The sequence below is a fragment of the Osmerus mordax genome, unplaced genomic scaffold (assembly GCF_038355195.1).
Source record: "Osmerus mordax isolate fOsmMor3 unplaced genomic scaffold, fOsmMor3.pri Scaffold_145, whole genome shotgun sequence".
NCBI lineage: Eukaryota > Metazoa > Chordata > Actinopteri > Osmeriformes > Osmeridae > Osmerus > Osmerus mordax.
Window position 1 is genome coordinate 1 of NW_027120457.1, and position 12986 is coordinate 12986.

General features: G+C 46.8%; 1 protein-coding gene across 1 annotated transcript in view; it reads left to right on the plus strand.

Annotated features, from left to right (window-relative positions):
- The first annotated feature begins 201 nt into the window (after positions 1–201).
- The window catches only part of LOC136939170 (rootletin-like), a 30055-nt gene continuing 17270 nt past the window's right edge, over positions 202–12986 (plus strand). Inside the window, exons 1-9 of the mRNA XM_067232013.1 lie at positions 202–414; positions 1357–1419; positions 1680–1910; positions 2386–2616; positions 4038–4139; positions 4278–4375; positions 4472–4658; positions 5217–5412; positions 12594–12678. Of these exons, the coding sequence (XP_067088114.1) occupies positions 202–414; positions 1357–1419; positions 1680–1910; positions 2386–2616; positions 4038–4139; positions 4278–4375; positions 4472–4658; positions 5217–5412; positions 12594–12678 (1406 nt within the window). The remainder of the gene's footprint in view (positions 415–1356; positions 1420–1679; positions 1911–2385; positions 2617–4037; positions 4140–4277; positions 4376–4471; positions 4659–5216; positions 5413–12593; positions 12679–12986) is intronic.

Here is a 12986-nt window from a genome sequence, read left to right on the forward strand (position 1 = left end):
GACGTTGCACGCAACAGCTATGAAGTATTCATAAAAAAAACATGAAAAAGATTCACAAATGTGCAAAAATATCTATATATTTAAATACACACACACACGCACACACATAGCCTTAAGAACACACACACACACAGCCTTAAGAACACACAGAATGCAGCCTGCTCTCTCCAGGTGAAGTCCCAGGCTGGGAGTATCGATCAGATGACCTCTGACCTGGAGGCAGTTAAGCAGGCTCACAGGACTGACACCGAGCGTTGGACCCAGAGGAACTTCCTGCTCCACAGCCAATTAGAGCAGGTGAGCTGTGAGCTCAGCCAATCCCAAGCCGGGGTCAGGGAGCAGGGATTAGAGGTCAAGAGGCTGAGGGAGAGACTGAGCCAGGCCGAGGCAGGGATGCAGCAGGCCGGGGAGAAGGTGAGTAGGAGTGTGTGTGTGTTGTGAGTGTGTGTGTGTGTTGTGAGTGTGTGTGTGTGTTGTGAGTGTGTGTGTGTGTTGTGAGTGTGTGTGTGTGTTGTGAGTGTGTGTGTGTTGTGAGTGTGTGTGTGTGTTGTGAGTGTGTGTGTGTTGTGAGTGTGTGTGTGTGTTGTGAGTGTGTGTGTGTTGTGAGTGTGTGTGTGTGTTGTGAGTGTGTGTGTGTGTTGTGAGTGTGTGTGTGTGTTGTGAGTGTGTGTGTGTTGTGAGTGTGTGTGTGTGTGTTGTGAGTGTGTGTGTGTTGTGAGTGTGTGTGTGTGTTGTGAGTGTGTGTGTGTGTTGTGAGTGTGTGTGTGTGTTGTGAGTGTGTGTGTGTGTTGTGAGTGTGTGTGTGTTGTGTGTGTGTGTGTGTGTTGTGAGTGTGTGTGTGTGTTGTGAGTGTGTGTGTGTGTGTGTTGTGTGTGTGTGTTGTATGCAGACCACACAAACCCCCAGGGCACATTATAATAAACAACCGTGCTTCGTTTCTGCAGTCAGACATTAGTCAGTCAGCTAGTCAGCCTGGAAGAGAATCAGGCAGACAGTCAGCTAGTCAGCCTGGAAGAGAATCAGGCAGACAGTCAGCTAGTCAGCCTGGAAGAGAATCAGGCAGACAGTCAGCTAGTCAGCCTGGAAGAGAATCAGGCAGACAGTCAGCTAGTCAGCCTGGAAGAGAATCAGGCAGACAGTCAGCTAGTCAGCCTGGAAGAGAATCAGGCAGACAGTCAGCTAGTCAGACAGGGAGTCAAGGAGACTGGCAGAAAGTCAGTCAGTCAGTCAGCAGCATTCCTGCTTGTTAATCCCCAGTGCAGGCAGATGAGGATAGCTCCAGTGAAGCTCCCAGTCTCCTGGCTCTTCTGCTGTCATTAACACAGCCGCCTCCACCTCAGCGCTCATCCCTCTCAGAGCAGGATTAACAGGGATAAACCGGGCCTGAGCCCTAGTCTCGACTTGCCACCCCAGCCCAAGGTGAGCGCCGACTTAGTGTAACTCTGGGATTAGTTTGACTTCACCTCCTGGATTCGAGCGGGGGAATATTGAGCGATCGCTAATCGCTTTCCCTTTCTGGGATTGTCGTCATTGCGGTGTTTAACGAGGACCTGAGGAGAGGGTGGCCGGAACTGCTGGATGTGTACCGGTAGCTGTTAGGTTATTTATTTACAGTATTTGGCAGATGCTTTTTATCCAAACCAACGCACAGAGGGGGATTTAAACCATGTCTGTTGAAGGTGGAGGTATCTGAGGGTTCGTTGAAGAAGCGCAACGCAGAGATCATCCTCCTTCACAAGCAGCTGGCCTCTGTCCAGGAGGACCTGAAGGAGACCAGCTCCAGAGCAGAGGAGCAGGTGGACCTGGCAGCCATCTTTAGACAGAAGTACTCTGCAGCCATGGAGAAGGCGCAGCGGCGTCAGGGGCAGAGAGACGGTCTGGAGGAGGAGCTGAGGAGCTGTCAGCAACAGGTACTGGAGAGAAACACACCAGGTACACCTGGAGAGAAACACCCCAGGTACACCTGGAGAGAGACACACCCGGTACACCTGGAGAGAAACACACACCAGGTACACTTGGAGAGAAACACCCCAGGTACACCTGGAGAGAGACACACCAGGTACACCTGGAGAGAAACACACACCAGGTACACCCGGAGAGAAACACACCAGGTACACCTGGAGAGAAACACCCCAGGTACACCTGGAGAGAGACACACCAGGTACACCTGGAGAGAAACACACACCAGGTACACCTGGAGAGAAACACACCAGGTACACCGAAACACACCAGGTACACCTGGAGAGACACACACCAGGTACACCTGGAGAGAAACACACACCAGGTACACCTGAAGAGAAACACACCAGGTACACCTGAAGATTTTAATTTATTTTTTCTCCAAAAATGTATATAAAAAAATTCTCTCTCCTTCCTGATTGGCAGCTGGGGGAGGCCAAAAGGGAAGTGGGCGGGATTAAGGCAGAGCTAGCCGAGATGAAGGGACGGTACCAGGAGAAGCTTGGCCAATGGGAGAGCTCTGAGGAGGCCCTGGAGCAGTTGACGGACGAGCTGCAGTCCAATCAGAGTGCTCTAAGGGAGAGCCAGGAGAGAGTGGGCCAGTGTGAGGGCCTGATAGCAGCTCTGCAGCAGCAGCTAGACTCTGTAACGCAGCAGGTCGGTACACACACGCACGCACGCAGACACACACACACACGCACGCAGACACACACACACATAATCCCTAGGTGCTCAGCTTAGATCTCAGCAAAGTGTCTGTGTGCACGTGAGTGTGTACATGTGGCACGTGTGTGTCTGTCATCTTCCCAAGACGGAGACTATTTACAATGTCTGGCAACAAATGAATCATCTTTATTACAGAGAAATTTAATTTGGATGAACTTAACTGCAGCATCCAAGGTCACGCTGGTGGAATGTCATTTTAATCTAATCAAATTTAATATGTGCGTTATAAAAAGAGTTAGCCATATGAAGTATGGCTGTATTTATCCTTTACTACATGGCCTAATGAGTTTGATTGTGGGGCTCATCCAGAGCTGGTTTCACGGTGGCTGAGACCAGTGATATCTCCATGTCTACCAGGACTGGAGGTCAGACCAGTGATATCTCCATGTCTACCAGGACTGGAGGTCAGACCAGTGATATCTCCATGTCTACCAGGACTGGAGGTCAGACCAGTGATATCTCCATGTCTACCAGGACTGGAGGTCAGACCAGTGATATCTCCATGTCTACCAGGACTGGACGTCAGACCAGTGATATCTCCATGTCTACCAGGACTGGAGGTCAGACCAGTGATATCTCCATGTCTACCAGGACTGGAGGTCAGACCAGTGATATCTCCATGTCTACCAGGACTGGAGGTCAGACCAGTGATATCTCCATGTCTACCAGGACTGGAGGTCAGACCAGTGATATCTCCATGTCTACCAGGACTGGAGGTCAGACCAGTGATATCTCCATGTCTACCAGGACTGGAGGTCAGACCAGTGATATCTCCATGTCTACCAGGACTGGAGGTCAGACCAGTGATATCTCCATGTCTACCAGGACTGGAGGTCAGACCAGTGATATCTCCATGTCTACCAGGACTGGAGGTCAGACCAGTGATATCTCCATGTCTACCAGGACTGGAGGTCAGACCAGTGATATCTCCATGTCTACCAGGACTGGAGGTCAGACCAGTGATATCTCCATGTCTACCAGGACTGGAGGTCAGACCAGTGATATCTCCATGTCTACCAGGACTGGAGGTCAGACCAGTGATATCTCCATGTCTACCAGGACTGGAGGTCAGACCAGTGATATCTCTATGTTCTACCAGGACTGGAGGTCAGACCAGTGATATCTCTATGTTCTACCAGGACTGGAGGTCAGACCAGTGATATCTCTATGTTCTACCAGGACTGGAGGTCAGACCAGTGATATCTCTATGTTCTACCAGGACTGGAGGTCAGACTGGTTGACTGGACGTATATATGGAGGTCCTGCATGTCAAATCTCTTCCCCTCCCCTTCTCCTCCCTCTTCTCCCCTCCTCTCCTGCCTTTATCTTCTCCTCCTCCTCTCCTCTGCTAGGTGGGGCAGTGTGAGGGATCTCTGAGGTCTTACCAGAGGAAGCATTCCTACTCTGATGAGGAGTTCTGCAGCCTGCAGAAACACAGGCAGCTGCTGCAGAGGGTGAGCAAGCTGGACACTCCCAACCATATAACTTTACATTTAGCAGACGCTCTTATCCAGAGCGACTTTGATACAGACCTAGAGACAGAGGTAGGAACTGGAACGCTGTGTAAACGTGTGGGTGTGTGTGTGTTTCAGCGCTGTACTGAACAGGCAGAACGTCTAGCAGAGTGTCAGCAGAGCTTGATCCAGGCGAGAGCAGAAGGTCTTCACCAGACAGAGGAACTACAGAGACAGTAATCACACACACACTCACAGACGTACACACACACACACACAAATATACACTCACAGACGTACACACACATCATCACCTGTCACTATGTCTCCAGGACCCAGGAGAGGGCGGGGCTAGAGCACAGTCTGCAGTCTCTACACCTTGACCTGGCAGCCTCCCACCACACACACATGGCCAAACACACACACCTGCAGCAGGAAGTGACATGTCTGCAGCAGGAAGTGACACGCTTGGGTCTGGAGCTGGACACGGCTCGCAACAGTTGCTTCGAGAAAGAACAGGTGTGATTCTTTAGTCAATGTTAAATATATTTATTATTATTATTATTCATTAATGATATTATTTATTTATTTATTATTCTGATTTAGTTATTTTGTGAAAAAACTCTGATAATAACAGAACCATTTGAGCCTGTAAAGCATGCCATTTGTTTTTCTTTGTCGTTGGAAATCCCCCTCCCTCTCTTCTCAACATGGCAACTTAGCAAACGTGCGCAATACACATCCTCTCACACACACACACACACACACACATTCACACAGGCCACACATTCCTTCCTCACCCTCTCCCCTGATTGCCCGACAGAAACAAATTACCCCTTCATTAATTAAAGCGCCAAACGGTGCAGATCTTGGCACAATTGACTCCAATTAAGACGCGAGAAGGACACTAAATATTCAAATGAGCGTAGCCGGTGACAGGGGCAAGATAACTAACGCTAGCATGGCACTGTGCCAACACAGCACTGCCAGTTAGGAACACAGTGTGTGTGTGTGTGTGTGTGTGTGTGTGTGTCCGTCTCTGTTTAGGAGGTGCAGGAGCGCGGTGCTTTGCTCCAGCGGTGTGAGGAGGACCTGAAGGAGACCAGGGCATGTCTGGAGAGGAGGAGCAGGGAGCTGGAGGAGGCCAGAGAGGAGGCGCAGAGGGAGGAGAGAGACAGGAGGAGCACCGACCAGCAGAACCAGAGGCTCAGGTGTCACATCAGACAGCACAGGGAGGAGATAGGGGAGCTCCGCACACTACACACACACTCAGGTACCTGCCTGTTCACCTGACTGCTTACCGTTCTGTATGTCTGCCTGTCTGTCTGTATGTGTCTGTCTGTCTGTCTGTGCCTGTCTGTCTGTTTTCCTGTCCTATTTTTCTGTCTGTCGGACTAACTCTCTGTCTATCTGACAGTCTTCACTGCTCGTATTATACTGACAGGATATCCATGTACTATATCTTCCTGTTGAACCTGATGAGGAGTGAAAGGTGTAGCTAACATCCTCAAGCTTCACAGGCAAGACAGGCAAGCAAGTGAGCAACACACACACACACACACACACTGAGGTCTTCTCCACTGTGCTGCTTGAGGTGTGCTATAATGATCTGGTGTGTGTGTGTGTGTGTGTGTGTGTGTGTGTGTGTGTGTGTGTGTGTGTGTGTGTGTGTGTGTGTGTGTGTGTGTGTGTGTGTGTGTGTGTGTGTGTGTGTGTGTGTGTGTGTGTGTGTGTGTGTGTGTGTGTGTGTGTGTGTGTGTGTGTGTGTGTGTGTGTGTGTGTGTGTGTGTGTGAGAGAGAGCTCTGGGGTGATGTTGTGGGTCTTTGTAGTCGTTGGCTGACGCTGGGATGGCATGGCAGTATCTCTCTGGGCGCTGGAATGTCTCATTAAGAATTAACGTACACATCTGCAGTCACACCAGGAGAGCACACACACACACACACACACACACATACACTCTCACGCACCCTGCTCCTCCAAGTCCCACAGCTTTAATTAGCACACACACACTCGAATGTGCACACACACCTTTTGTCCACAGAGAGATGAATATGATCTCTTTCAGTGGCAGCCAGTGTTTGCTAGCCTGGCCAGACTGAGCCCACTTCATTAAAGAGAAACTAACAGAACACGGCCTTTCTTTGGTAAAGAGAGACTGAGGACAACAGCAGAAATGTCTCCCCGGGCCTCAGAAGCCTTCTCTCCCGCTTCAGCAAACCAAGACCTAATGCTTCCACAGACCATGAGAGATGAAGGATTGCTCTGGTTACCTAGCGATGCTTCTGGTGAAACCAGACAGACAGAGAGGGGAGGGAGGGGGATGGAGGAGAGGAGGAGGTGGAGGGAGGGGAGATGGAGGTGGAGATGGTAGAAGGAGAGGGGGTGGAGGGAGAGAAGATGGAAGGGGGAGGGGATAAGATGGCGTGGGTGCCCGGAGAGGTCAAGTGGATGATCGAAGCACCTAGAGAACAGCTGAAGCGCATCAAACAGCAGACTGAAGAGAGGGAGGAGAGAAGGAGGGAGGAGAGAAGGAGGGAGGAGAAAAGGAGGTAGGAGAGAAGGAGGGAGGAGGAGAGAAGGATGGAGGAGAAAAGGAGGGAGGAGAGAAGGAGGGAGGAGAGAAGGAGGGAGGAGAGAAGGAGGATGAGAGAAGGAGGGAGGAGAGAAGAATAGACACGACTGAAAGACATTTATATGTTTTAAGTGAGTGAAATCATTTCATAAAATATTTCTTTGAGTGAGCTGTTTGGAATAAAAATAAGTCCTATAGCTAGAGAATAGAAATAAATACTCCTGTACCAACATATTTACATTTAATCATATAAAAAAAATACTATATAATGTAATTATATAATAATAAAATAAAGTATTAATTTAGCAGACGCTTTTTTCCAAAGACAAAAAAAGACATACATTACAGGGAGATTTGAACCTGCCACCTCTTGATTTGCAGTCAAGTACTCTAACCGCTGAGCTATACCTCCCATAAACATAATTTATCTCTCCTCCAGTCCATGCAGAGAGGCTGTGATTGGCCGGCTGGGATCTGACTGATGTATCAACTCAGAGAGGACAGGAAGGAAGAGAGGAGGAGGAAGGAAGAGAGGAGGAGGAAGGAAGAGAGGAGGAGGAAGGAAGAGAGGACAGGAAGGAAGAGAGGACAGGAAGGAAGAGAGGACAGGAAGGAAGAGAGGACAGGAAGGAAGAGAGGAGGAGGAAGGAAGAGAGGACAAGAAGGAAGAGAGGAGGAGGAAGGAAGAGAGGACAGGAAGGAAGAGAGGACAGGAAGGAAGAGAGGAGGAGGAAGGAAGGAAGAGAGGACAGGAAGGAAGAGAAAGGAAATGGAAACAAAAATACGTTTTATTTGCGGTAGAAATGACGCACCGGGCAAAAATCTATTACATTTTAATTGATCACTGAATCAATCAATAATAAGATATGGCAGTTGGGGCCAAGATGTACATTCTGACATATCAGATCAGTAGCTTATCAATTATCTATGGTTCTGTCACTTTAACAGAAGCCAATTTCAGAGTTCTCAGGGACCAGATTGCAGAGCATCAACATCTTATCTGAGGTCCATGGATATCTTCTCATTTAAAACCACTCTCCTCATCATACGTTAATAACACATTTCATATTTTCATTTAATTAAATCTTTTTTTTATTTTTTATTATTACAGACAACTTTGAAGTTTATTCGATTTTTCTTTAACTGTGTAATTGCAGAGTGTTTTACCGTGGAGAAGAGAAAAATGCTCAACCATCTGAAGAGATACACCGAACGAACGAGCCACAATCCCTTCGTTCTGTACATTCATCTGTATATTCTTAATAATAAAAACCTTGAGGTGGGAGATGCTACCTCCCATGGCTTGAGGCCCCTCCCATCCGCAGGTTTTCTAAGTTGATGGCATCATCAGTGTTTCTCCTTCAACCCAGGAGAAGCACAGATCAACCCCTCCACCAATTCCCCTCTATTACAGCCTATAATCCTATTACACTCTCCATCGATCTCCAAACCCCTGTTCACAGGGGCACACCCCAAACACTCCCCTCTCTCTCTCTTTCTCTCTCTCTCTTTCTCTCTCTCTCTTTCTCTCTCATACTCTCTCTATCTCTCTCTCTTTCTCTCTCATACTCTCTCTCTCTTGCATTCTCTCGTTCTGTGCCTCTCATTCCAGATTACACGAAGAGAAACCCAGCCCACTGAAATATGAATTATAAATGTATCCTAATAAAATAGAAAGAAGCGTCTGGAAACATGAGAGAAAAGCACTCCTTTACAAGAGTCTATTGATCAGTTTGTATCAGAGCGGGATGTTTGACATAAGATTACCTGGCAGTTTGAACGTTAGGTGCAGTGTGTTCTTGCCCCAGGCTCTTGTATCTCTGCCAGACGATTGTAAATAAAGCAGAGAGAGAGAGGGAGTGTGTGTGTGTGTGTGTGTGTGTGAGTTGTAGAGAAAGTGTTCTCTACAACGTGCGTGTACATATACCTGAGTTTGTGTGTGTTTGAACAGTGTTTTGGTGTGTGTGTGTGTGAGAGAGAGAGATAAATAGTGTTTGTGTGTGTGTGTGCATGCATATCAGTGTTGGTGTGAGAGAGAGAAAATTGGTGTGTTTGCCCGTGTTTGTTTGTGAACAGTATTTTGGTGTGTGTGAGAGAGTGATGGCTAGAGAGAGAGAGAGGGAGGGAGAGAGAGAGCCCCCCCCCCCCAGGCTGGGGGAGTGAGGCTGAGGCTGTTCCCCACAGCCGAGGGGGGTTCCTGGGACAGCAGGATGTAAACCTCCCTGAGGACCCAAGGCCCGAGTCTACTTCCAACCTCTGACAAAGCCTCGTATGACGGCAAGACTACCCAGACGAGCACGCGAGAGATACAGAGGGAGAGGGAAGGAGAGAGAGAGAGAGAAAGAGAGAGATACAGAGGGAGAGGGAGGGAGAGAGAGGCAGGGGGAGACAGAGAGAGAGAGGGAGAGGGAGAGAGAGAGAGGCAGGTGGAGACAGAGAGAGAGAGGGAGAGAGAGAGGCAGGTGGAGACAGGGAGAGAGAGGCTTTCCCTCCTCTCATGTTGGAGGTTGGGATTGGGGCTGGCCTAATCGGATCCTGGGTTTCAGATGTAGGCTGTGTGTTTACCCTAGGCCATACCTTGAAGCTCTCAGCCTGCGGCCAGATGGAGTCTGTCCAGGGAGCCCTGCTGGGAGACAGGTACTGTAGGAGCCGTGCCCCCAAAGTGATCTGAACAGCTTCAACACTAACGTCCTAAAATAGCTCTCTATTAATTGCTGTATTGCTCTCCGTATCAGTGTATCAGTGTGTGTGTGTGTGTGTGTGTGTGTGTGTGTGCAGTAGTAGTAAACTGCCCAGAGCCCCCCCCCCCTAAAAAAATATTACCAGTGTTGGAGGGCTTATTTTGAAAGGACGTCTTTGAATACAAATTGCTGTCCAAAATTCAGTTTTACATTTTTTCTTTATTGATTATTTAGATTTTCAGCAGCATTTTTTACCTTGAGGTTCAGTCACCTGGGCAAGGTGAGCTTCGTATGGGCTGAAAGAAAAGCAGTGTTTGTATATCGTTAAATATTTACAAACTCCACACACCGCTTACATTTTCCTACGGCCTTGATTTAACCAGTTTGGATACAGCAAAGTCATAAATGAATAATTGGTTTATCAAGTTAGATTCCATCTGTTCAGTTCTCATTCACTGCTGTGTGTTTGTGGCCTAACACCTGGCCACATGCCACCCATACGGCTGCAGCGCTGCAGACAGCTTCCCCTGAAGCAGAGTTTGATACATATTCAGCACAGAAGGCACACAAAAATATACACATTTCCCTCAGCAGGGAGTGTATGCGTTATCGATTGAAAACCTGACCAAAATTAAATTAAATGTAACAGAATGCAAAAAAACAACTATAAAAATTATATAAATCTTTAAATAATGGAACCAAGTGTGTGTGTGGGGGGGGGTTTCTCTGCTTATCTGTCAAGTACATCCTAAGTTCTATTACTTGAGAGAAAAATAGATTTGAAGGACAATGTTTTATATGCACACACTCATGCTAAACGCAGTCAGTGTAGGACAATAAGGTTTGATGACATGTACATGTAGAAGCAGGGTTTGGAGAGCTTGCTTGAATGGAGGGCATCTTCAGTCTTAAGGGTCGTGCTCAAGGTAAAGAGTGCCATCTACAGATGGGATGTGGTAGGGGCGTCTTTGTGCTGCAACAAAAGCCTGTTCTGCTCGAGTGCTCAGGGGCAGAATGTTAGATTTGAATGTGTTCCCATAGCAGGATCTTTGTGTGAGACGGCTTTCATTTGATCGTTTGGAACTTCAAGTTCAGAGTTCATCTTTTACTAAACCCAAGGTTCATCTTCAGTTTTCAATGCCGTTTCAATGCCTTTTTATACAGTTAGGTCCATAAGTATTTGGACATTGACACAATTTTAATCATTTTGGCTCTGTATACCACCACAATGGATTTGAAATGAAAGATGTGCAGACTTTCAGCTTTAATTTCAGGGTATTTACATCCAAATCAGGTGAACGGTGTAGGAATTACAACACATTTTATATGTGGCCCCCCCCTTTTTAAGGGACCAAAAATAATTAGACAAACTAACATAATCATAAATCTAATTGTCACTTTTAATACTTGGTTGCAAATCCTTTGCAGTCAATGACAGCCTGAAGTCTGGAACCCATATACATCACCAGACGCTGGGTTTCGTCCCTGGTGATGCTCTGCCAGGCCTCTACTGCAACTGTCTTCAGTTCCTGCTTGTTCTTGGGGCATTTTCCCTTCAGTTTTGTCTTTAGCAAGTGAAATGCATGCTCAATTGGATTTAGGTCAGGTGATTGACTTGGCCATTGCAGAACATTCCACTTCTTTGCCTTAAAAAACTCTTGTCCATTAATTGTCCATCTGCACTGTGAAGCGCCGTCCTATGAGTTCTGAAGCATTTGGCTGAATCTGAGCAGATAATATTGCCCGAAACACTTCAGAATTCATCCTACTGCTTTTGTCAGCAGTCACATCATCGATAAATACAAGGGAACCAGTTCCATTGGCAGCCATACATGCCCACGCCATAACACTACCTCCACCATGCTTCACTGATGAGGTGGTATGCTTTGGATCATGAGCAGTTCCTTCCCTTCTCCATACTCTTATCTTCCCATCATTCTGGTACAAGTTGATCTTGGTCTCATCTGTCCATAGGATGTTGTTCCAGAACTGTACAGGCTCTTTTAGATGTTTTTTGGCAAACTCTAATCTGGTCTTCCTGTTTTTGAGACTCACCAATGGTTTACATCTTGTGGTGAACCCTCTGTATTTACTCTGGTGAAGTCTTCTCTTAATTGTTGACTTTGACACAGATACGCCTACCTCCTGGAGAGTGTTCTTGATCTGGCCAACTGTTGTGAAGGGGTTTTTCTTCACCAAGGAAATAATTCTTCTGTCATCCACCACAGTTGTTTTCCGTGGTCTTCCGGGTCTTTTGGTGTTGCTGAGCTCACCAGTGCGTTCTTTCTTTTTAAGAATGTACCAAACAGTTGATTTGGCCACACCTAATGTTTTTGCTATCTCTCTGATAGGTTTGTTTTGATTTTTCAGCCTAACGATGGCTTGCTTCACTGATGGTGACAGCTCTTTGGACTTCATATTGAGAGTTGACAGCAACAGATTCCAAACACAAATACCATACTTGAAATGAACTCTAGACCTTTTATCTGCTCCTTGTCAATGAAATAACGAACTCCCTTTATGAGGGAATAACATACACCTGGCCATGGAACAGCTGAGCAGCCAATTGTCCAATTACTTTTGGTCCCTTAAAAATGGGGGGGCCACATATAAAATGTATTGTAATTCCTACACCGTTCACCTGATTTGGATGTAAATACCCTGAAATTAAAGCTGAAGGTCTGCACTTAAAGCACATCTTGATTGTTTCATTTCAAATCCATTGTGGTGGTATACAGAGCCAAAATGATGAAAATTGTGTCAATGTCCAAATACTTATGGACCTAACTGTATATATGTGTGTATGTATGTATGAAAACTAGACAAACCTTGGAGTGTGAATGTTAGTGTATTGGGTCACGGACACCTTACGTGAGGGCTGTGACAGACAGTCACAATGAGGTTGTTATCTCAGTGTCTTTTCTCCCTTTTTCTTCACATGGACTAAATGTGTTTTCCATTTCTCTCCATGTGTGCGTTTATATTGCTCCCTCTTGAAACAGAGCCAAGTGTATGTAGGAAAACTCTGTCTCTCTCTCTCTGTCTCTCTCTGTCTCCCTCTCCTTCTCCCTCTCTCTCTGTCTCTCCCTCTATCTCTCTCTCTCTCTCTCTCTCTCTCTCTCTCTCTCTCTCTCTGTCTCTGTCTCTCTCTGTCTCTCCCTCTCTATCTCTCCCTCTCTGTCTCTCCCTCTCTCTCTCAGTGGTGGAGTTGGCAGCTTCTGAGGACGAGGTGAGGAGGTTGGAGGGGTGTGCGAGTGAGGGAAGACAAGCGGAGGAGAAGAGGAGGTAAGAGAACGAGAGAGAGAGAGAGAGAGAGAGAGAGAGAGAGAGAGAGAGAGAGAGAGAGAGAAAGCAGTGCCTCATGCACTATCTGCTACAGCTACGGTATCGAGGGCAGTCGATTTAACAATTTTCCATTTGTTGTGTTGTAAATGATCTTTACTTGTTTGTATATTGTATGCGTGTGTAAATGATATATATATATAGATAGATAGATACATACATGGATACATAATATATTAAAAAAAAAAAAATAAAAACTGTATTCTGAGAAATGTCTGAATGGTTGGAATTGTAGATCACAGTGTAAAAAC